Genomic DNA, 24,263 nt, shown 5'->3' with positions numbered 1-24,263 from the left:
TTTTACAGACAGGTAAAAGGGGCATGGGGGCTGAAGCCCCGTGTTTTACAGACAGGTAAAAGGGGCATGGGGGCTGAAGCCCCCCCAGTTGTTTTACAGACAGGTAAAAGGGGCATGGGGGCTGAAGCCCCGTGTTTTACAGACAGGTAAAAGGGGCATGGGGGCTGAAGCCCCGTGTTTTACAGACAGGTAAAAGGGGCATGGGGGCTGAAGCCCCATGTTTTACAGACAGGTAAAAGGGGCATGGGGGCTGAAGCCCTGAATACTTCAGTTGTTTTACAGACAGGTAAAAGGGGCATGGGGGCTGAAGCCCCCCCAGTTGTTTTACAGACAGGTAAAAGGGGCATGGGGGCTGAAGCCCCCCAGTTGTTTTACAGACAGGTAAAAGGGGCATGGGGGCTGAAGCCCCGTGTTTTACAGACAGGTAAAAGGGGCAGGGGGGCTGAAGCCCCGTGTTTTACAGACAGGTAAAAGGGGCATGGGGGCTGAAGCCCTGAATACTTCAGTTGTTTTACAGACAGGTAAAAGGGGCATGGGGGCTGAAGCCCCGTGTTTTACAGACAGGTAAAAGGGGCAGGGGGGCTGAAGCCCCGTGTTTTACAGACAGGTAAAAGGGGCATGGGGGCTGAAGCCCTGAATACTTCAGTTGTTTTACAGACAGGTAAAAGGGGCATGGGGGCTGAAGCCCTGTGTTTTACAGACAGGTAAAAGGGGCATGGGGGCTGAAGCCCCCCCAGTTGTTTTACAGACAGGTAAAAGGGGCATGGGGGCTGAAGCCCCCCAGTTGTTTTACAGACAGGTAAAAGGGGCATGGGGGCTGAAGCCCCCCCAGTTGTTTTACAGACAGGTAAAAGGGGCATGGGGGCTGAAGCCCCGTGTTTTACAGACAGGTAAAAGGGGCATGGGGGCTGAAGCCCTGTGTTTTACAGACAGGTAAAAGGGGCATGGGGGCTGAAGCCCCGTGTTTTACAGACAGGTAAAAGGGGCATGGGGGCTGAAGCCCCCCCAGTTGTTTTACAGACAGGTAAAAGGGGCATGGGGGCTGAAGCCCCGTGTTTTACAGACAGGTAAAAGGGGCATGGGGGCTGAAGCCCCGTGTTTTACAGACAGGTAAAAGGGGCATGGGGGCTGAAGCCCCGTGTTTTACAGACAGGTAAAAGGGGCATGGGGGCTGAAGCCCCGTGTTTTACAGACAGGTAAAAGGGGCATGGGGGCTGAAGCCCCCCCAGTTGCTTTACAGACAGGTAAAAGGGGCATGGGGGCTGAAGCCCCGTGTTTTACAGACAGGTAAAAGGGGCATGGGGGCTGAAGCCCCGTGTTTTACAGACAGGTAAAAGGGGCATGGGGGCTGAAGCCCCCCCCAGTTGTTTTACAGACAGGTAAAAGGGGCATGGGGGCTGAAGCCCCGTGTTTTACAGACAGGTAAAAGGGGCATGGGGGCTGAAGCCCCGTGTTTTACAGACAGGTAAAAGGGGCATGGGGGCTGAAGCCCCCCCCAGTTGTTTTACAGGCAGGTAAAAGGGGCATGGGGGCTGAAGCCCCCCCAGTTGTTTTACAGACAGGTAAAAGGGGCATGGGGGCTGAAGCCCCCCCAGTTGTTTTACAGACAGGTAAAAGGGGCATGGGGGCTGAAGCCCCCCAGTTGTTTTACAGACAGGTAAAAGGGGCATGGGGGCTGAAGCCCCCCCAGTTGTTTTACAGACAGGTAACAGGGGCATGGGGGCTGAAGCCCCCCCAGTTGTTTTACAGACAGGTAAAAGGGGCATGGGGGCTGAAGCCCCCCCAGTTGTTTTACAGACAGGTAAAAGGGGCATGGGGGCTGAAGCCCCCCCAGTTGTTTTACAGACAGGTAAAAGGGGCATGGGGGCTGAAGCCCCCCCAGTTGTTTTACAGACAGGTAACAGGGGCATGGGGGCTGAAGCCCCCCCAGTTGTTTTACAGACAGGTAAAAGGGGCATGGGGGCTGAAGCCCCCCCAGTTGTTTTACAGACAGGTAAAAGGGGCATGGGGGGCTGAAGCCCCCCCAGTTGTTTTACAGACAGGTAAAAGGGGCATGGGGGCTGAAGCCCTGTGTTTTACAGACAGGTAAAAGGGGCATGGGGGCTGAAGCCCCGTGTTTTACAGACAGGTAAAAGGGGCATGGGGGCTGAAGCCCCGTGTTTTACAGACAGGTAAAAGGGGCATGGGGGCTGAAGCCCCGTGTTTTACAGACAGGTAAAAGGGGCATGGGGGCTGAAGCCCCCCAGTTGTTTTACAGACAGGTAAAAGGGGCATGGGGGCTGAAGCCCCCCCAGTTGTTTTACAGACAGGTAAAAGGGGCATGGGGGCTGAAGCCCCGTGTTTTACAGACAGGTAAAAGGGGCATGGGGGCTGAAGTCCCCCAGTTGTTTTACAGACAGGTAAAAGGGGCATGGGGGCTGAAGCCCCCCCAGTTGTTTTACAGACAGGTAACAGGGGCATGGGGGCTGAAGCCCCCCCAGTTGTTTTACAGACAGGTAAAAGGGGCATGGGGGCTGAAGCCCCCCAGTTGTTTTACAGACAGGTAAAAGGGGCATGGGGGCTGAAGCCCCCCCAGTTGTTTTACAGACAGGTAAAAGGGGCATGGGGGCTGAAGCCCCGTGTTTTACAGACAGGTAAAAGGGGCATGGGGGCTGAAGCCCCCCAGTTGTTTTACAGACAGGTAAAAGGGGCATGGGGGCTGAAGCCCCCCCAGTTGTTTTACAGACAGGTAACAGGGGCATGGGGGCTGAAGCCCCCCCAGTTGTTTTACAGACAGGTAAAAGGGGCATGGGGGCTGAAGCCCCCCCAGTTGTTTTACAGACAGGTAACAGGGGCATGGGGGCTGAAGCCCCCCCAGTTGTTTTACAGACAGGTAAAAGGGGCATGGGGGCTGAAGCCCCCCCAGTTGTTTTACAGACAGGTAACAGGGGCATGGGGGCTGAAGCCCCGTGTTTTACAGACAGGTAACAGGGGCATGGGGGCTGAAGCCCCCCCAGTTGTTTTACAGACAGGTAACAGGGGCATGGGGGCTGAAGCCCCGTGTTTTACAGACAGGTAACAGGGGCATGGGGGCTGAAGCCCCGTGTTTTACAGACAGGTAACAGGGGCATGGGGGCTGAAGCCCCCCCAGTTGTTTTACAGACAGGTAAAAGGGGCATGGGGGCTGAAGCCCCGTGTTTTACAGACAGGTAAAAGGGGCATGGGGGCTGAAGCCCCGTGTTTTACAGACAGGTAACAGGGGCATGGGGGCTGAAGCCCCCCCAGTTGTTTTACAGACAGGTAACAGGGGCATGGGGGCTGAAGCCCCGTGTTTTACAGACAGGTAACAGGGGCATGGGGGCTGAAGCCCCGTGTTTTACAGACAGGTAACAGGGGCATGGGGGCTGAAGCCCCGTGTTTTACAGACAGGTAAAAGGGGCATGGGGGCTGAAGCCCCCCAGTTGTTTTACAGACAGGTAAAAGGGGCATGGGGGCTGAAGCCCCGTGTTTTACAGACAGGTAAAAGGGGCATGGGGGCTGAAGCCCCCCCAGTTGTTTTACAGACAGGTAAAAGGGGCATGGGGGCTGAAGCCCCCCCAGTTGTTTTACAGACAGGTAAAAGGGGCATGGGGGCTGAAGCCCCCCCAGTTGTTTTACAGACAGGTAAAAGGGGCATGGGGGCTGAAGCCCCCCCAGTTGTTTTACAGACAGGTAAAAGGGGCATGGGGGCTGAAGCCCCCCCAGTTGTTTTACAGACAGGTAAAAGGGGCATGGGGGCTGAAGCCCCCCCAGTTGTTTTACAGACAGGTAAAAGGGGCATGGGGGCTGAAGCCCCCCCAGTTGTTTTACAGACAGGTAAAAGGGGCATGGGGGCTGAAGCCCCGTGTTTTACAGACAGGTAAAAGGGGCATGGGGGCTGAAGCCCCCCCAGTTGTTTTACAGACAGGTAAAAGGGGCATGGGGGCTGAAGCCCCCCCCAGTTGTTTTACAGACAGGTAAAAGGGGCATGGGGGCTGAAGCCCCCCCAGTTGTTTTACAGACAGGTAAAAGGGGCATGGGGGCTGAAGCCCCCCCAGTTGTTTTACAGACAGGTAAAAGGGGCATGGGGGCTGAAGCCCCGTGTTTTACAGACAGGTAAAAGGGGCATGGGGGCTGAAGCCCCCCCAGTTGTTTTACAGACAGGTAAAAGGGGCATGGGGGCTGAAGCCCCGTGTTTTACAGACAGGTAAAAGGGGCATGGGGGCTGAAGCCCCGTGTTTTACAGACAGGTAAAAGGGGCATGGGGGCTGAAGCCCCCCCGGTTGTTTTACAGACAGGTAAAAGGGGCATGGGGGCTGAAGCCCCGTGTTTTACAGACAGGTAAAAGGGGCATGGGGGCTGAAGCCCCCCAGTTGTTTTACAGACAGGTAAAAGGGGCATGGGGGCTGAAGCCCCGTGTTTTACAGACAGGTAAAAGGGGCATGGGGGCTGAAGCCCCATGTTTTACAGACAGGTAACAGGGGCATGGGGGCTGAAGCCCCCCCAGTTGTTTTACAGACAGGTAACAGGGGCATGGGGGCTGAAGCCCCGTGTTTTACAGACAGGTAACAGGGGCATGGGGGCTGAAGCCCCCCCAGTTGTTTTACAGACAGGTAACAGGGGCATGGGGGCTAACCTGCAGTCGGTTGCGGTTGTCGGCCGCCGCCACGGTGAGCTCGCCGCCGATGAAGACGACGTCAGAGTCTCTCTTCAGGGACACGGCCGACGAGGTGTGGACTCGTTTAGTCTCCCACAGCTACGCCGTCGGAGGCAACGGGTAGAAACCGTCAGGTACATTTTAACCCATTTTGACCTGAGATCAGATTCTAAAAAATATGTCTTCTACATCCTGACAGTTTTCTGAAAAAGCTATGTTTCTCTGTCAGTCGTTCTTCGATTTTGCAAAAATAGCAGACCTACAAGCTCGTAGCGCGCCACTCGGTGGCGCGCTATGAGCTTGTAGATCTGCTATTTTTCAATAGCTAAAGCATAACATAATGCTAACACCAAAAGGGGTTCCCGCCCAAAATGGGTTACAAGTAATTATCACAATCAAACAAACAATTTGGCCGATATGTTGTCATGTTTCCATGTCGGCCCCATCGTTTCATGTCTTGTTAATAATAGTATTCAATAATTAATGATGAGAATACCTTAAAGCGCAAATAACATGCATTTTAAAACTGCTTTTAATATTTAATATCATATTGTCTACGTCCCTCAAAGTTATTTCTAATGGTTTGAGCCTCAATCACCACTCTGATATAACCAGTCCTTGTCATTTCTTTCTGGACTTTGAAAGCAGTTTTAGCTGCAGTACCACAATGTCCTGAGGTGGTGGGGGTGCTGATATACAGATTATTTAATATTTGAGTCATTATAATACTGATGCTAGATAAAACCAGGCTTGTTTCCATTCCATGCCAGCTTGGAAAATCAACAATGGTGGACATTGTAAACAAAGTGGAAATGCAAATTTGGAACTGAAGACTAAAGAAGAGGAGGAATTATACAAAGTAGGGTGACATTGATGACATCACGATGAGACCAAAATCAGTTGTTGAGCTGTTCCTGAGAGCAATTTCCATTAAAGCACCCATATGATATGAAAGCCTGATTGTTCAAAATTGGTTATTTGTGGGGATAGAAAACACATATGGGAGCCCCAAAAACACAAAAGAAATTGAAAAAGTTGAATTTTATGTTATAGGTCCTTTAACTAATTGGAGACTTCCTGGAAGACTGCATCAATTATCAACACCATGCTTTGGTCAATAAATAGATTTAGAAATGAAGTTGAACCACACATTTGAAGACTGGAATGTGGCAACACGTGCATGTGCGCAAAAAGGTTTAATACATCTCTTTAACAATTCACAATTAACAACGTAAATACGGACTGACACAAAGTCCCGCGAACATTTCACCTTCACCTAATTAGCCCATCGCTAAGTCCCTCCCCAACCCGTCCTTGTCCAATAGGCACGTTAGCAGCGCTAAGTCCCTCCCCAACCCGTCCTTGTCCAATAGGCACGTTAGCAGCAGGATTTCTCCATCGATATTCTAATCGATCATTTCAGAAGCAAAACCTTCAAAATGTCTTCTAAATCTAGTCAACCAGGCCTGCAGTAGGCCATGCACTGGGCAAATGTCTTCTAAATCTAGTCAACCAGGCCTGCAGTAGACAAGAACTGGGCAAATGTCTTCTAAATCTTGTCAACCAGGCCTGCAGTAGGCAAGAACTGGGCAAATGTCTTCTAAATCTAGTCAACCAGGCCTGCAGTAGGCCATGCACTGGGCAAATGTCTTCTAAATCTAGTCAACCAGGCCTGCAGTAGGCCATGCACTGGGCAAATGTCTTCTAAATCTAGTCAACCAGGCCTGCAGTAGGCCATGCACTGGGCAAATGTCTTCTAAATCTAGTCAACCAGGCCTGCAGTAGGCCATGCACTGGGCAAATGTCTTCTAAATCTAGTCAACCAGGCCTGCAGTAGGCAAGAACTGGGCAAATGTCTTCTAAATCTAGTCAACCAGGCCTGCAGTAGGCCATGCACTGGGCAAATGTCTTCTAAATCTAGTCAACCAGGCCTGCAGTAGGCCATGCACTGGGCAAATGTCTTCTAAATCTAGTCAACCAGGCCTGCAGTAGGCCATGCACTGGGCAAATGTCTTCTAAATCTAGTCAACCAGGCCTGCAGTAGGCAAGAACTGGGCAAATGTCTTCTAAATCTAGTCAACCAGGCCTGCAGTAGGCTATGCACTGGGCAAATGTCTTCTAAATCTAGTCAACCAGGCCTGCAGTAGGCTATGCACTGGGCAAATGTCTTCTAAATCTAGTCAACCAGGCCTGCAGTAGGCCATGCACTGGGCAAATGTCTTCTAAATCTTGTCAACCAGGCCTGCAGTAGGCAATAACTGGGCAAATGTCTTCTAAATCTAGTCAACCAGGCCTGCAGTAGGCCATGCACTGGGCAAATGTCTTCTAAATCTAGTCAACCAGGCCTGCAGTAGGCCATGCACTGGGCAAATGTCTTCTAAATCTAGTCAACCAGGCCTGCAGTAGGCCATGCACTGGGCAAATGTCTTCTAAATCTAGTCAACCAGGCCTGCAGTAGGCAATAACTGGGCAAATGTCTTCTAAATCTAGTCAACCAGGCCTGCAGTAGGCCATGCACTGGGCAAATGTCTTCTAAATCTAGTCAACCAGGCCTGCAGTAGGCCATGCACTGGACACATGTCTTCTAAATCTAGTCAACCAGGCCTGCAGTAGGCCATGCACTGGGCAAATGTCTTCTAAATCTAGTCAACCAGGCCTGCAGTAGGCAAGAACTGGGCAAATGTCTTCTAAATCTAGTCAACCAGGCCTGCAGTAGGCCATGCACTGGGCAAATGTCTTCTAAATCTAGTCAACCAGGCCTGCAGTAGGCAAGAACTGGGCAAATGTCTTCTAAATCTAGTCAACCAGGCCTGCAGTAGACAAGAACTGGGCAAATGTGCATGACATTATTTAAATAAACTAGAAATACGAGGACATGACAGAGGGAGATATCAACTTTTAACGACCTCCCGACAGGAGTTTTCATGTTGCACGGTCAGAGTATTATTGTCGTCACCTGGGTGGGTCAGTCGTGAAACTTTCCCGACGTTAAGCCGTGTAAATGTTCAACAACACAGCCAGGCAGAATAACAGTGACGGCTACTGTATAAGGTGACGGAAGCTTGCCCTGCATAGCAACGGTTGCTAAACTATTTGGATTGGCATTGGACAATCGCTTTTTGGGGTGGGATTTAGCAAAGGGCTAATTAACCCATTTGCGGCGGGAACCCATTTTGGTGTTTTAAGCATTATGTTATGCTTTAGCTATTGAAAAATAGCAGATCTACAAGCTCATAGCGCGCCACCGAGTGGCGCGCTACGAGCTTGTAGATCTGCTATTTTTGAAAAATCGTGAAAATGTGGCTAATCTTTGAATATATATTCTTTCAGAGCGTACGTTTTTAGCTCATATATATTTGCTTCTGGGGGGTCCCTGGAACTGGAACAACATATTTTCAGATGGGGGTCGGCAGCCAAATACATAATTCTAGGGTTCCTTGACATAAAATAGTTTGAGCACCACTGATACAGAAACATTCAGAAAACTGTCAGGATGTAGAAGACATTTTTAGAATCTGATCTCAGGTCAAAATGGGTTAATATAAGGCAACAACGATGAGACCTGTTGATGTAAGTGGAAGCAGCAACACTCGTACGTACCCTGACCGTCTGGTCGTCAGAGCAGGACAGCAGCAGAGAACCGTCAGGAGAGAACTGGACGCCGTGCACCCAGCTGAGGTGACCGCTGCAGTCAGCCATCTTCTTATTGGTCTCAATGTCCCACAGCTGGTAGACGCGCACGCGCACACACGCACACACACACACACACACACACACACACACACACACACACACACACACACACACACACACACACACACACACACACACACACACACACACACACACACACACACACACACACACAGTCTTATACCCTTACTTAATCTAACTTGTAGTTGCACATTAACAATTATTAATGGAATAATGTTGAATATTTTTTCCTAGATCGGTGATTCACAAACATTTACATTTCAAGGACCCCCACGACTCTGAGACTGCACTAAGGGACCCCCACGGACCCCCAAGGACCCCCACGACTCTGAGACTGCACTAAGGGACCCCCACGGACCCCCAAGGACCCCCACGACTCTGAGACTGCACTAAGGGACCCCCACGGACCCCCAAGGACCCCCACGACTCTGAGACTGCACTAAGGGACCCCCACGGACCCCCAAGGACCCCCACGACTCTGAGACTGCACTAAGGGACCCCCACGGACCCCCAAGGACCCCCACGACTCTGAGACTGCACTAAGGGACCCCCACGGACCCCCAAGGACCCCCACGACTCTGAGACTGCACTAATGGAACAGTTAGGTTGGTGAGGTTAGGGTTGAGGTCGTGTCGTGTGTTTTGTCCGTCAAGAGAGAAATGTGCTTGTGTGTGTGTGACTGTGCGTGTGACTGTGCGTGCACATGCGCGTGTGTGCGTCGTACCTCCACAGCATAGTGTGTGTGTGTGTGTGTGTGTGTGTGTGTGTGTGTGTGTGTGTGTGTGTGTGTGTGTGTGCGTGCTACCTCCACAGCGTAGTGTGACAGTGCGTGTGTGTGCGTGCTACCTCCACAGCGTAGTGTGACAGTGCGTGTGTGTGCGTGTACCTCCACAGCGTAGTGTGACAGTGCGTGTGTGTGTGCGTGTACCTCCACAGCGTAGTGTGACAGTGTGTGTGTGTGTGTGCGTGTACCTCCACAGCGTAGTGTGACAGTGTGTGTGTGTGTGTGCGTGCTACCTCCACAGCGTAGTGTGACAGTGCGTGTGTGTGTGCGTGTACCTCCACAGCGTAGTGTGACAGTGTGTGTGTGTGTGCGTGTGCGTGTACCTCCACAGCGTAGTGTGACAGTGTGTGTGTGTGTGTGTGTGTGTGTGTGCGTGTACCTCCACAGCGTAGTGTGACAGTGCGTGTGTGTGTGCGTGTACCTCCACAGCGTAGTGTGACAGTGTGTGTGTGTGTGTGTGTGTGTGTACCTCCACAGCGTAGTGTGACAGTGCGTGTGTGTGTGCGTGCGTGTACCTCCACAGCGTAGTGTGACAGTGTGTGTGTGTGTGTGTGTGTGTGTACCTCCACAGCGTAGTGTGACAGTGTGTGTGTGTGTGTGTGCGTGTACCTCCACAGCGTAGTGTGACAGTGTGTGTGTGTGTGTGTGTGCGTGTACCTCCACAGCGTAGTGTGACAGTGTGTGTGTGTGTGTGTGCGTGTACCTCCACAGCGTAGTGTGACAGTGTGTGTGTGTGTGTGTGTGTGTGTGTGCGTGTACCTCCACAGCGTAGTGTGACAGTGCGATGGCCAGCAGGTTGCTGGTAGGACAGGCGTGACAGTATTGGACCGTACTCAGACGACTGGTCCTGATCTCCAACAGCATGTCCGCTGTCTCCACGTCAAACACCTACACACACACACACACACACACACACACACACACACACACACACACACACACACACACACACACACACACACACACACACACACACACACACACACACACACACACACACACACACACACACACACACACACACACACACACACACACACACACACACAGAGGACACGCTTGTTAACACCCCGAACGCCCAGGGTTATTTAATCCATTAAATCATAGCGCCCAGCGATTTATAGCAGTGGAGCACATTTAGCGACGGACCGGATGTTATCCCGGATGTGGCTCAAGTAGCTTGATGTAGCCGAAACACTCTAGAGGCGATCGACAACAACGGGAGGTATGATTAAATCTACCGCGACTAGCGACGGGACCGCGGTGGGCCGTCTAACTGTTAGACGGCCCACCGCGGTCCTGTCACATAATCTTTTCTTAGAATTGGACGAAATGATTTAGCTCAAGAGTTATTCACATTTAAGATTTTCGATCTTGTCGGCTAAAATGGGGAGGAACATTTTCGATGACGTCCCACTGGAAAATAACATTGAGTGTTGCGCAAAAGACGCTCCCAGTCTGTGGAGCGATGCGATCGGTTTTGATATCAATAATCTCCGTCCTTTTGATCAATTCTCCGTCTTGAGCGCTGGGCGTTACTAATTGATAGGGCGGAGAACTCCGTCCTGTGCACTCAGGGTGTTAAGGGGATTGTGATAAAAAAAATGTTTTTGTGATTTTTCTTAATTTTCTTTTTATGTTTTCTGAGCTCAGTTGCACCCAAAAAACCTGAACTTTTAACATTCAGTAGATTTTCTGTGGTTTTCTGGCTCAAACAAGTGCTCTGATTTTCTTGCCGTTTGTGATGTCACAGCCTGCAAATCCCATATATGGCAATGGGATTTGTACCCATCAAGTACCGTGCCCAAATCAAATGGCTACCACTTTGCATAACAAAAGGTTTAACTGTTTACTTGAACGCACATACATTCTCATACACGGTAAGCTGTTCTGCACGCAACAAGAATGCCTCCTCTCTCCTCCATCAAAGAAGAGATTCGTACAAAGCAAACTTTTTTCTTTCGTTCCTGCAGCACAGTAAATAAGTTTGTCTGATTCTTTTTAAGTCTCCCTTTGTGTTTGTGTGTCTAAAACTCTCATACACTATTCAGTATTTAAGTCCGACGTCATTTTGTAGTCCTACGTTACGTCCGGGCCCAAGTGGCACCAGCTCCCGTCCGCATTTCATTGTAAATAGAATATCTAAACGCGTGAATCTTTTTACAATGACGTTATTTTTCAGAAAGGAAGCCATTGAGGGTTAAAATGGGTCTTAATGCTTCCAACTCGAGTAGAATTATTAATGTTTTGTGTCCATGACAAAAAAAATATATGATGTGGAGACAATAAAGACTATTATTATCATTGAAGGTGGTAACAGTCCCATTTGCTCAGTACAATATTTCGGGGGCATATTTAGAATGTTTGCAGGCTTGAGTATGTTGAATCTAGTTTGCATTAATGAGGATTTAGTTGACAGAATGAAATAAAATGGCGATAGTATTCAGTGTGGGGCAGACGGCCTGTCACAGCCAGATTTGGGAGAGCAGCGCAGCTTTGTTGTTGCGAGGAAAGCGGTGCAATGAGACTTCCGTGGTTGTTTTCGTCTCAGATTTAGTCCGACGGAGCGTCACAGTGTAACTCTATCGGGACACAAAAGCGACACAAAAGTAGGACCCGGAAGTATCTCAGGAGGGGGCGCTCACGTCACAGCTAAAATACTGAATAGAGGGTTCGAAGTTGTGCGGGAACGCCTACTGAGTGGCAAAATACTACTTTTCTGCTCTTGACAGTCCATACATCCACAGATTCCACACAGAACAGTCCTATCTGATTGACAGTCCATACATCCACACAGAACAGTCCTATCTGATTGACAGCCCATACATCCACACAGAACAGTCCTATCTGATTGACAGTCCATATACAGAACAGTCCTATCTGATTGACAGTCCATACATCCACACAGAACAGTCCTATCTGATTGACAGTCCATATACAGAACAGTCCTATCTGATTGACAGTCCATATACAGAACAGTCCTATCTGATTGACAGTCCATATACAGAACAGTCCTATCTGATTGACAGCCCATACATCCACACAGAACAGTCCTATCTGATTGACAGTCCATATACAGAACAGTCCTATCTGATTGACAGTCCATATACAGAACAGTCCTATCTGATTGACAGTCCATATACAGAACAGTCCTATCTGATTGACAGCCCATACATCCACACAGAACAGTCCTATCTGATTGACAGTCCATATACAGAACAGTCCTATCTGATTGACAGTCCATATACAGAACAGTCCTATCTGATTGACAGCCCATACATCCACACAGAACAGTCCTATCTGATTGACAGTCCATATACAGAACAGTCCTATCTGATTGACAGTCCATATACAGAACAGTCCTATCTGATTGACAGCCCATACATCCACACAGAACAGTCCTATCTGATTGACAGTCCATATACAGAACAGTCCTATCTGATTGACAGTCCATATACAGAACAGTCCTATCTGATTGACAGCCCATACATCCACACAGAACAGTCCTATCTGATTGACAGTCCATATACAGAACAGTCCTATCTGATTGACAGTCCATATACAGAACAGTCCTATCTGATTGACAGTCCATACATCCACACAGAACAGTCCTATCTGATTGACAGTCCATATACAGAACAGTCCTATCTGATTGACAGTCCATATACAGAACAGTCCTATCTGATTGACAGTCCATACATCCACACAGAACAGTCCTATCTGATTGCATTAAACGACATTAAACTCACTTTGACACTCGATTTCCAATTCACTTTATGCATGTGCATACTATACCCTCTATAAACAATATAGGCTTACGCCAGGGCTCCACCGGACGCGTTGCGTCTCCGTCGCGTGCGTCAAAAAACGCACCGGTTCAATTTTAATGCACGCGTCGCGTCTCCGTCAACGCAACGCAACGCGGGCAGTGGAGCCACCCTTCATTGATTAAAAAGGGAACATTCCCTGACGGTGACGGAGACGCGACACTGACGCGCCCGGTGGAGCCCGGCCGTTAGGCTATCAGCTGTTCCGTGTGTGCATGCGCACATGTAGGCGCGTGCGCGCGAGTGCACGTGGGTTCACGTGCGCGCGAGTGCACGTGCACTGGAATGTATAGATAGATTAGGTCAACAAAATCAGTTCTAGTTCTGACACACACGCGCGCGCGCGCACACACACACACACAAATACATTGTACTCACAAAGACAGCGTTCCTGGCGGCGCATATGACCCGCCTGCCGTCGCGCGTCCAGGTGCTACACTTCACGTGCACGTCTGTCTCCTCCTCGCTCTCTGGGAACTGGCTCCGCACGTCTATGCTCTTCCACTCGTTGGCGGACGCCACCTCAAACAGCTGGAGACACACACACACACACACACACACACACACACACACACGCACACACACACACACACACACACACACACACACACACACACACACACGCACACACACACACACACACACACACACACACACACGCACACACACGCACACACACACACACACACACACGTGCACACACACGTGCACACACACACACACACACACACGTGCACACACACACACACACGCACACACACACAGCCAAAGTCAGTGTATGACTAATGAATGCATAAGGAGTTGAATTCAAAGCACTTCCAGTGGTTTCCAAACTTTTTCATGTCAAGGACCCCCCAAATTGACACTAATTAGCCCCGCGGACCCCCATTTGAAAATATATGCCAGGGACCCCCCATAAGAGAAGATTTGTACGGCTCTAGCAGTGATTCTCAACCCGTTTCATTTCAAGGACCCCCTCAGTTTGACATGCATTAGTCTACGGACCCCCCATTTAATGGCATTTCTATCTCTGGGACCCCCAATTTATATTGTAAAACCAATGTTAATTTAACTCACGCACACGCACACACGCACACACACGCACACGCACACACACATACACACACACACGCACCCTGAGCGTCCCGTCGCTGGAGGCCGTGGAGATGTAGGTGTCGTCGGGGGAGAAGCAGCAGTGATTGACAGGCTCCAGGTGACCAAACATGGTGTTCTGGGATGACGGCTTGTTCAGGTTCCACAGCTACAGGGAGAGAGAGAGGGAGAGGGAGAGGGAGAGAGGGAGAGGGAGAGGGAGAGGGGGAGAGGGGGGGAGGGAGACAGAGAGAGAGGGAGAGGGAGAGGGAGAGGGGGAGAGAGAGAGAGAGGGAGAGAGAGAGAGAGAGAGAGAGAGAGAGAGAGAGGGGGAGAGGGAGAGAGAGAGAGAGAGAGAGAGGGGGAGAGAGAGAGAGAGAGAGGGGGAGAGGGAGAGAGGGAGAGAGGGGGAGAGGGAGAGGGAGAGGGAGAGAGAGAGAGAGAGAGAGAGAGAGAGAGGGGGAGAGAGAGAGAGAGAGAGAGAGAGAGAGAGGGGGGGGGGGGTGGAGGGGGGGGGTTAAAATCATGGATATGTCCTGATGAAGATGGAATAAATAGTCTGAAATGGACTCAGTACAGGAGTCAGCTGTGTGTGTGTATTGTGTGTGTAGTAACCAAATGGACCCAGTACAGCAGTCAGCTGTGTGTGTAGTGTGTGTGTAGTAACCAAATGGACCCAGTACAGCAGTCAGCTGTGTGTGTAGTGTGTGTGTGTATGCAGTTGTAGGCACACACACCTTGACATTCATGAACTTGTCATTGGAGCAGGTGGCCAGCAGGAGGCGCCTGGTGGTGTTGGTGAACTGACAATGGTTGACCTGCTCCTCGTGTTCCTCGTCAAACGACCTCAGGAGGACGCCGCGCTCCGCGTTCCACACCTAACGCACACACACACGCACGCAGGCACACACACACGCACGCAGGCACACACACACACACACACACACACACACACACACACACACACACACACACACACACACACACACACACACACACACACACACACACACACACACACACACACACACACACACACAAAGGCACACACACACGCAGCATTATTGGCTTAGGAAGGGAACAAAAATGGCAGGTATACATTCCTGTATTTTAACTTTATAGAGCATCGCAGTCCCGCCCCCTACCAGGGCCCAGTCCCGCCCCCTACCAGGGCCCAGTCCCGCCCCCTACCAGGGCCCAGTCCCGCCCCCTCGAGAGACCCGGAAAAGAATTCTCCGTTCATTTTCCTCATAGACGTTTCAAAAAGTATTTATTTAAAGACGTTTACGCTGCGGACAAAGCCAACTCGAGTCGTGACACATCATGACAACAAACACAATGTTTTGGGCCATACAAAGAATTAGAAAGAAGAAGAAAAAAAACGGCAGGTTACAACACTTTTTTTGTTGTTTTTATTCTTTGTAATTATTTGTTAGGTCCAAAATATTGTATTTGTTGTCATGATTTGTCACAACTCGAGTTGGCTTCGTACGACGCTTATAAAGTCTTTAAATAAATACTTTTTGAAATGTCTATGGGGAAAATGCATTGGGAATTATTTCCTGGGCCTGGGGTCGTCATGAAAGGGGGCGGGACTGGGCCTGGCGTCGTCATGAAAGGGGGCGGGACTGGGCCTGGCGTCGTCATGAAAGGGGGCGGGACTGGGCCTGGCGTCGTCATGAAAGGGGGCGGGACTGGGCCTGGCGTCGTCATGAAAGGGGGCGGGACTGGGCCTGGCGTCGTCATGAAAGGGGGCGGGACTGCCACGCTCTATTATGGTGGTACTTGGAGAGCCAAATATTTTCTGAGGTGGTACTTACAGTATAAAAAGGTTGGGAACTAATGCCCTATGCTACAAGGCCTCTACTCCAACACACTACACACTACGGTACGGTACGGTACGGTACGGTGCGGTGCGGTGCGGTACGGTACGGTGCGGTGCGGTGCGGTGCGGTGCGGTGCGGTGCGGTACGGTGCGGTGCGGTGCGGTGCGGTACGGTACGGTACGGTACGGTGCGGTACGGTGCGGTACGGTGCGGTACAGTACGGTATACGGCAGTGCAGTGCAGTACTGTACAGCATACGGTCGGTAAGTACGTATACGGTAGTGCAGTACGGTACCTTGACTTTCCTGTCGCTGGAACAGGTTGCGAGGAGACGGTCGTCGGGGGAGAACGCACAGCAGAGGACCTCGTCGTCGTGGGCCTGCACCTCCAAGAGCTTCTCTCCTGACAAGGTCTTAAACACCTGGGGCCACACGGGACGATAAAACATGGTCTTAAACACCTGGGGCCACACGGGACGATAAAACATGGTCTTAAACACCTGGGGCCACACGGGACGATAAAACATGGTCTTAAACACCTGGGGCCAAACGGGACGATAAACATGGTCTTAAACACCTGGGGCCACACGGGGTGAAAAACATGGTCTTAAACACCTGGGGCCACACGGGGTGAAAAACATGGTCTTAAACACCTGGGGCCACACGGGACGATAAACATGGTCTTAAACACCTGGGGCCACACGGGGCGAAAAACATGGTCTTAAACACCTGGGGCCACACGGGACGATAAACATGGTCTTAAACACCTGGGGCCACACGGGACGATAAACATGGTCTTAAACACCTGGGGCCACACGGGACGTAAAACATGGTCTTAAACACCTGGGGCCACACGGGGCGAAAAACATGGTCTTAAACACCTGGGGCCACACGGGACGATAAAACATGGTCTTAAACACCTGGGGCCACACGGGGCGTAAAACATGGTCTTAAACACCTGGGGCCACACGGGACGATAAAACATGGTCTTAAACACCTGGGGCCACACGGGACGATAAAACATGGTCTTAAACACCTGGGGCCACACAGGGCGATAAACATGGTCTTAAACACCTGGGGCCACACGGGACGATAAACATGGTCTTAAACACCTGGGGCCACACGGGGCGAAAAACATGGTCTTAAACACCTGGGGCCACACGGGGCGAAAAACATGGTCTTAAACACCTGGGGCCACACGGGACGATAAACATGGTCTTAAACACCTGGGGCCACACGGGGCGAAAAACATGGTCTTAAACACCTGGGGCCACACGGGACGATAAACATGGTCTTAAACACCTGGGGCCACACAGGACGATAAAACATGGTCTTAAACACCTGGGGCCACACAGGGTGATAAACATGGTCTTAAACACCTGGGGCCACACGGGACGATAAAACATGGTCTTAAACACCTGGGGCCACACGGGACGTAAAACATGGTCTTAAACACCTGGGGCCACACGGGACGTAAAACATGGTCTTAAACACCTGGGGCCACACGGGACGTAAAACATGGTCTTAAACACCTGGGGCCACACGGGACGATAAAACATGGTCTTAAACACCTGGGGCCACACGGGACGAAAAACATGGTCTTAAACACCTGGGGCCACACGGGACGATAAAACATGGTCTTAAACACCTGGGGCCACACGGGACGATAAACATGGTCTTAAACACCTGGGGCCACACAGGACGATAAAACATGGTCTTAAACACCTGGGGCCACACGGGACGAAAAACATGGTCTTAAACACCTGGGGCCACACGGGACGATAAAACATGGTCTTAAACACCTGGGGCCACACGGGACGATAAAACATGGTATTAAACACCTGGGGCCACACGGGGTGAAAAACATGGTCTTAAACACCTGGGGCCACACGGGACGATAAACATGGTCTTAAACACCTGGGGCCACACAGGGCGTAAAACATGGTCTTAAACACCTGGGGCCACACGGGACGATAAACATGGTCTTAAACACCTGGGGCCACACGGGACGATAAAACATGGTCTTAAACACCTGGGGCCACACGGGACGTAAAACATGGTCTTAAACACCTGGGGCCACACAGGGTGAAAAACATGGTCTTAAACACCTGGGGCCACACGGGACGATAAAACATGGTCTTAAACACCTGGGGCCACACAGGGTGAAAAACATGGTCTTAAACACCTGGGGCCACACGGGACGATAAACATGGTCTTAAACACCTGGGGCCACACAGGGTGAAAAACATGGTCTTAAACACCTGGGGCCACACGGGACGATAAAACATGGTCTTAAACACCTGGGGCCACACGGGACGATAAACATGGTCTTAAAACACCTGGGGCCACACGGGACGTAAAACATGTTCTTAAACACCCTGGGCCACACGGGGTGAAAAACATGGTCTTAAACACCTGGGGCCACACGGGGCGATAAACATGGTCTTAAACACCTGGGGCCACACGGGGCGAAAAACATGGTCTTAAACACCTGGGGCCACACAGGGCGTAAAACATGGTCTTAAACACCTGGGGACACATGGGGTGAAAAACATGGTCTTAAACACCTGGGGCCACACGGGACGTAAAACATGGTCTTAAACACCTGGGGCCACACGGGACGTAAAACATGGTCTTAAACACCTGGGGCCACACGGGACGATAAACATGGTCTTAAACACCTGGGGCCACACGGGACGATAAACATGGTCTTAAACACCTGGGGCCACACGGGACGATAAAACATGGTCTTAAACACCTGGGGCCACACGGGACGATAAAACATGGTCTTAAACACCTGGGGCCACACGGGACGATAAACATGGTCTTAAACACCTGGGGCCACACAGGGCGATAAACATGGTCTTAAACACCTGGGGCCACACGGGACGATAAACATGGTCTTAAACACCTGGGGCCACACGGGGCGAAAAACATGGTCTTAAACACCTGGGGCCACACGGGGCGAAAAACATGGTCTTAAACACCTGGGGCCACACGGGGCGAAAAACATGGTCTTAAACACCTGGGGCCACACGGGACGATAAACATGGTCTTAAACACCTGGGGCCACACGGGACGATAAACATGGTCTTAAACACCTGGGGCCACACGGGACGATAAAACATGGTCTTAAACACCTGGGGCCACACGGGACGATAAAACATGGTCTTAAACACCTGGGGCCACACGGGGTGAAAAACATGGTCTTAAACACCTGGGGCCACACGGGACGAAAAACATGGTCTTAAACACCTGGGGCCACACGGGGTGAAAAACATGGTCTTAAACACCTGGGGCCACACGGGACGAAAAACATGGTCTTAAACACCTGGGGCCACACGGGGCGATAAACATGGTCTTAAACACCTGGGGCCACACGGGACGATAAAACATGGTCTTAAACACCTGGGGCCACACGGGACGATAAAACATGGTCTTAAACACCTGGGGCCACACGGGACGATAAAACATGGTCTTAAACACCTGGGGCCACACGGGACGATAAAACATGGTCTTAAACACCTGGGGCCACACGGGACGATAAAACATGGTCTTAAACACCTGGGGCCACACAGGACGATAAAACATGGTCTTAAACACCTGGGGCCACACAGGGTGATAAACATGGTCTTAAACACCTGGGGCCACACGGGACGATAAAACATGGTCTTAAACACCTGGGGCCACACGGGACGATAAAACATGGTCTTAAACACCTGGGGCCACACGGGACGATAAACATGGTCTTAAACACCTGGGGCCACACGGGACGAAAAACAAGGTCTTAAACACCTGGGGCCACACGGGACGATAAACATGGTCTTAAACACCTGGGGCCACACGGGGTGAAAAACATGGTCTTAAACACCTGGGGCCACACGGGACGATAAACATGGTCTTAAACACCTGGGGCCACACAGGGTGATAAACATGGTCTTAAACACCTGGGGCCACACGGGACGATAAAACATGGTCTTAAACACCTGGGGCCACACGGGACGATAAAACATGGTCTTAAACACCTGGGGCCACACGGGACGATAAACATGTTCTTAAACACCTGGGGCCACACGGGACGATAAACATGGTCTTAAACACCTGGGGCCACACAGGGTGAAAAACAAGGTCCTAAACACCTGGGGCCACACGGGGTGTAAAAACATGGTCTTAAAATCCTGGGGCCACACGGGACGATAAACATGGTCTTAAACACCTGGGGCCACACGGGACGATAAACATGGTCTTAAACACCTGGGGCCACACGGGACGAAAAACATGGTCTTAAACACCTGGGGACACACGGGACGATAAACATGGTCTTAAACACCTGGGGCCACACGGGACGATAAACATGGTCTTAAACACCTGGGGCCACACGGGACGATAAACATGGTCTTAAACACCTGGGGCCACACGGGACGATAAAACATGGTCTTAAACACCTGGGGCCACACGGGACGATAAAACATGGTCTTAAACACCTGGGGCCACACGGGACGATAAAACATGGTCTTAAACACCTGGGGCCACACGGGGTGAAAAACATGGTCTTAAACACCTGGGGCCACACGGGGTGTAAAAACATGGTCTTAAACACCTGGGGCCACACGGGACGATAAACATGGTCTTAAACACCTGGGGCCACACGGGGTGTAAAAACATGGTCTTAAACACCTGGGGCCACACGGGACGATAAAACATGGTCTTAAACACCTGGGGCCACACGGGACGATAAAACATGGTCTTAAACACCTGGGGCCACACGGGACGATAAACATGGTCTTAAACACCTGGGGCCACACGGGACGATAAACATGGTCTTAAACACCTGGGGCCACACAGGGTGAAAAACATGGTCTTAAACACCTGGGGCCACACGGGACGATAAAACATGGTCTTAAACACCTGGGGCCACACGGGACGATAAACATGGTCTTAAACACCTGGGGCCACACGGGACGATAAAACATGGTCTTAAACACCTGGGGCCACACGGGACGATAAAACATGGTCTTAAACACCTGGGGCCACACAGGGTGAAAAACATGGTCTTAAACACCTGGGGCCACACGGGACGTAAAACATGGTCTTAAACACATGGGGCCACACGGGACGATAACACATGGTCTTAAACACCTGGGGCCACACGGGACGTAAAACATGGTCTTAAACACCTGGGGCCACACGGGACGATAAACATGGTCTTAAACACCTGGGGCCACACGGGACGATAAACATGGTCTTAAACACCTGGGGCCACACGGGACGATAAACATGGTCTTAAACACCTGGGGCCACACGGGACGAAAAACATGGTCTTAAACACATGGGGCCACACGGGACGATAAACATGGTCTTAAACACCTGGGGCCACACGGGACGATAAAACATGGTCTTAAACACCTGGGGCCACACGGGACGATAAAACATGGTCTTAAACACCTGGGGCCACACGGGACGATAAACATGGTCTTAAACACCTGGGGCCACACGGGACGATAAACATGGTCTTAAACACCTGGGGCCACATGGGACGATAAAACATGGTCTTAAACACCTGGGGCCACACGGGACGATAAAACATGGTCTTAAACACCTGGGGCCACACGGGACGATAAAACATGGTCTTAAACACCTGGGGCCACACAGGACGAAAAACATGGTCTTAAACACCTGGGGCCACACGGGACGATAAACATGGTCTTAAACACCTGGGGCCACACGGGACGATAAAACATGGTCTTAAACACCTGGGGCCACACGGGACGATAAAACATGGTCTTAAACACCTGGGGCCACACGGGACGATAAAACATGGTCTTAAACACCTGGGGCCACACGGGACGATAAAACATGGTCTTAAACACCTGGGGCCACACGGGACGATAAAACATGGTCTTAAACACCTGGGGCCACACGGGACGATAAAACATGGTCTTAAACACCTGGGGCCACACGGGACGATAAACATGGTCTTAAACACCTGGGGCCACACGGGGCGAAAAACATGGTCTTAAACACCTGGGGCCACACGGGACGATAAAACATGGTCTTAAACACCTGGGGCCACACGGGACGATAAAACATGGTCTTAAACACCTGGGGCCACACGGGACGTTAAAACATGGTCTTAAACACCTGGGGCCACACGGGGTGAAAAACATGGTCTTAAACACCTGGGGCCACACGGGACGATAAACAAGGTCTTAAACACCTGGGGCCACACGGGACGATAAAACATGGTCTTAAACACCTGGGGCCACACGGGACGATAAAACATGGTCTTAAACACCTGGGGCCACACGGGACGATAAACATGGTCTTAAACACCTGGGGCCACACGGGACGATAAAACATGGTCTTAAACACCTGGGGCCACACAGGACGTAAAACATGGTCTTAAACACCTGGGGCCACACGGGACGTAAAACATGGTCTTAAACACCTGGGGCCACACGGGACGTTAAAACATGGTCTTAAACACCTGGGGCCACACAGGGTGAAAAACATGGTCTTAAACACCTGGGGCCACACGGGGTGAAAAACATGGTCTTAAACACCTGGGGCCACACGGGACGATAAACATGGTCTTAAACACCTGGGGCCACACGGGACGATAAAACATGGTCTTAAAAACCTGGGGCCACACGGGACGATAAACATGGTCTTAAACACCTGGGGCCACACGGGACGATAAAACATGGTCTTAAACACCTGGGGCCACACGGGACGATAAACATGGTCTTAAACACCTGGGGCCACACGGGACGATAAAACATGGTCTTAAACACCTGGGGCCACACGGGACGATAAAACATGGTCTTAAACACCTGGGGCCACATGGGGTGAAAACATGGTCTTAAACACCTGGGGCCACACGGGGTGAAAAACATGGTCTTAAACACCTGGGGCCACAAGGGGTGAAAAACATGGTCTTAAACACCTGGGGCCACACGGGACGATAAACATGGTCTTAAACACCTGGGGCCACACGGGACGAAAAAACATGGTCTTAAACACCTGGGGCCACACAGGGTGAAAAACATGGTCTTAAACACCTGGGGCCACACAGGGTGAAAAACATGGTCTTAAACACCTGGGGCCACACGGGACGATAAACATGGTCTTAAACACCTGGGGCCACACAGGGTGAAAAACATGGTCTTAAACACCTGGGGCCACACGGGACGATAAACATGGTCTTAAACACCTGGGGCCACACGGGACGAAAAAACATGGTCTTAAACACCTGGGGCCACACGGGACGATAAAACATGGTCTTAAACACCTGGGGCCACACGGGACGATAAAACATGGTCTTAAACACCTGGGGCCACACGGGGTGAAAAACATGGTCTTAAACACCTGGGGCCACACAGGGTGAAAAACATGGTCTTAAACACCTGGGGCCACACGGGGTGAAAAACATGGTCTTAAACACCTGGGGCCACACAGGGTGAAAAACATGGTCTTAAACACCTGGGGCCACACAGGGTGAAAAACATGGTCTTAAACACCTGGGGCCACACGGGGTGAAAAACATGGTCTTAAACACCTGGGGCCACACGGGACGATAAAACATGGTCTTAAACACCTGGGGCCACATGGGACGATAAAACATGGTCTTAAACACCTGGGGCCACACGGGACGATAAACATGGTCTTAAACACCTGGGGCCACACGGGACGATAAACATGGTCTTAAACACCTGGGGCCACACGGGACGATAAAACATGGTCTTAAACACCTGGGGCCACACGGGACGATAAAACATGGTCTTAAACACCTGGGGCCACACGGGGTGAAAAACATGGTCTTAAACACCTGGGGCCACACGGGGTGAAAAACATGGTCTTAAACACCTGGGGCCACACGGGACGATAAAACATGGTCTTAAACACCTGGGGCCACACGGGACGATAAACATGGTCTTAAACACCTGGGGCCAAACGGGACGATAAACATGGTCTTAAACACCTGGGGCCACACGGGACGATAAAACATGGTCTTAAACACCTGGGGCCACACGGGACGATAAACATGGTCTTAAACACCTGGGGCCACACGGGACGAAAAACATGGTCTTAAACACCTGGGGCCACACGGGACGATAAAACATGGTCTTTAACACCTGGGGCCACACGGGACGATAAAACATGGTCTTAAACACCTGGGGCCACACGGGACGTAAAACATGGTCTTAAACACCTGGGGCCACACGGGGTGGAAAACATGGTCTTAAACACCTGGGGCCACACGGGACGATAAAACATGGTCTTAAACACCTGGGGCCACACGGGACGATAAAACATGGTCTTAAACACCTGGGGCCACACGGGACGATAAAACATGGTCTTAAACAC

General features: G+C 51.0%; 1 protein-coding gene across 6 annotated transcripts in view; it reads right to left on the bottom strand.

Moving 5' to 3' along the window:
- apaf1 (apoptotic peptidase activating factor 1) overlaps positions 1-24,263 on the bottom strand; it is a 129,527-nt gene that overhangs the window by 79,552 nt on the left and 25,712 nt on the right. For 5 of the 6 annotated variants that reach the window (XR_013788922.1, XR_013788923.1, XM_079493816.1 and 2 more), the window contains exons 14-20: positions 16,193-16,318; positions 14,809-14,949; positions 14,115-14,240; positions 13,358-13,510; positions 9,912-10,040; positions 8,255-8,380; positions 4,634-4,753 (exon numbers count right to left, since the gene is read on the bottom strand). Coding sequence is in view for 4 of the 6 variants with exons in the window: in XM_079493816.1 (XP_079349942.1) it covers positions 4,634-4,753; positions 8,255-8,380; positions 9,912-10,040; positions 13,358-13,510; positions 14,115-14,240; positions 14,809-14,949; positions 16,193-16,318 (921 nt within the window). In the remaining 2 variants the exon portion in view is untranslated. The remainder of the gene's footprint in view (positions 1-4,633; positions 4,754-8,254; positions 8,381-9,911; positions 10,041-13,357; positions 13,511-14,114; positions 14,241-14,808; positions 14,950-16,192; positions 16,319-24,263) is intronic. The other variant, XM_079493817.1, reaches the window with a different exon arrangement.

Source organism: Electrona antarctica, assembly GCF_951216825.1.
Source record: "Electrona antarctica genome assembly, chromosome: 23".
Lineage (NCBI taxonomy): Eukaryota > Metazoa > Chordata > Actinopteri > Myctophiformes > Myctophidae > Electrona > Electrona antarctica.
This window is presented reverse-complemented; position numbering and strand designations above follow the sequence as displayed.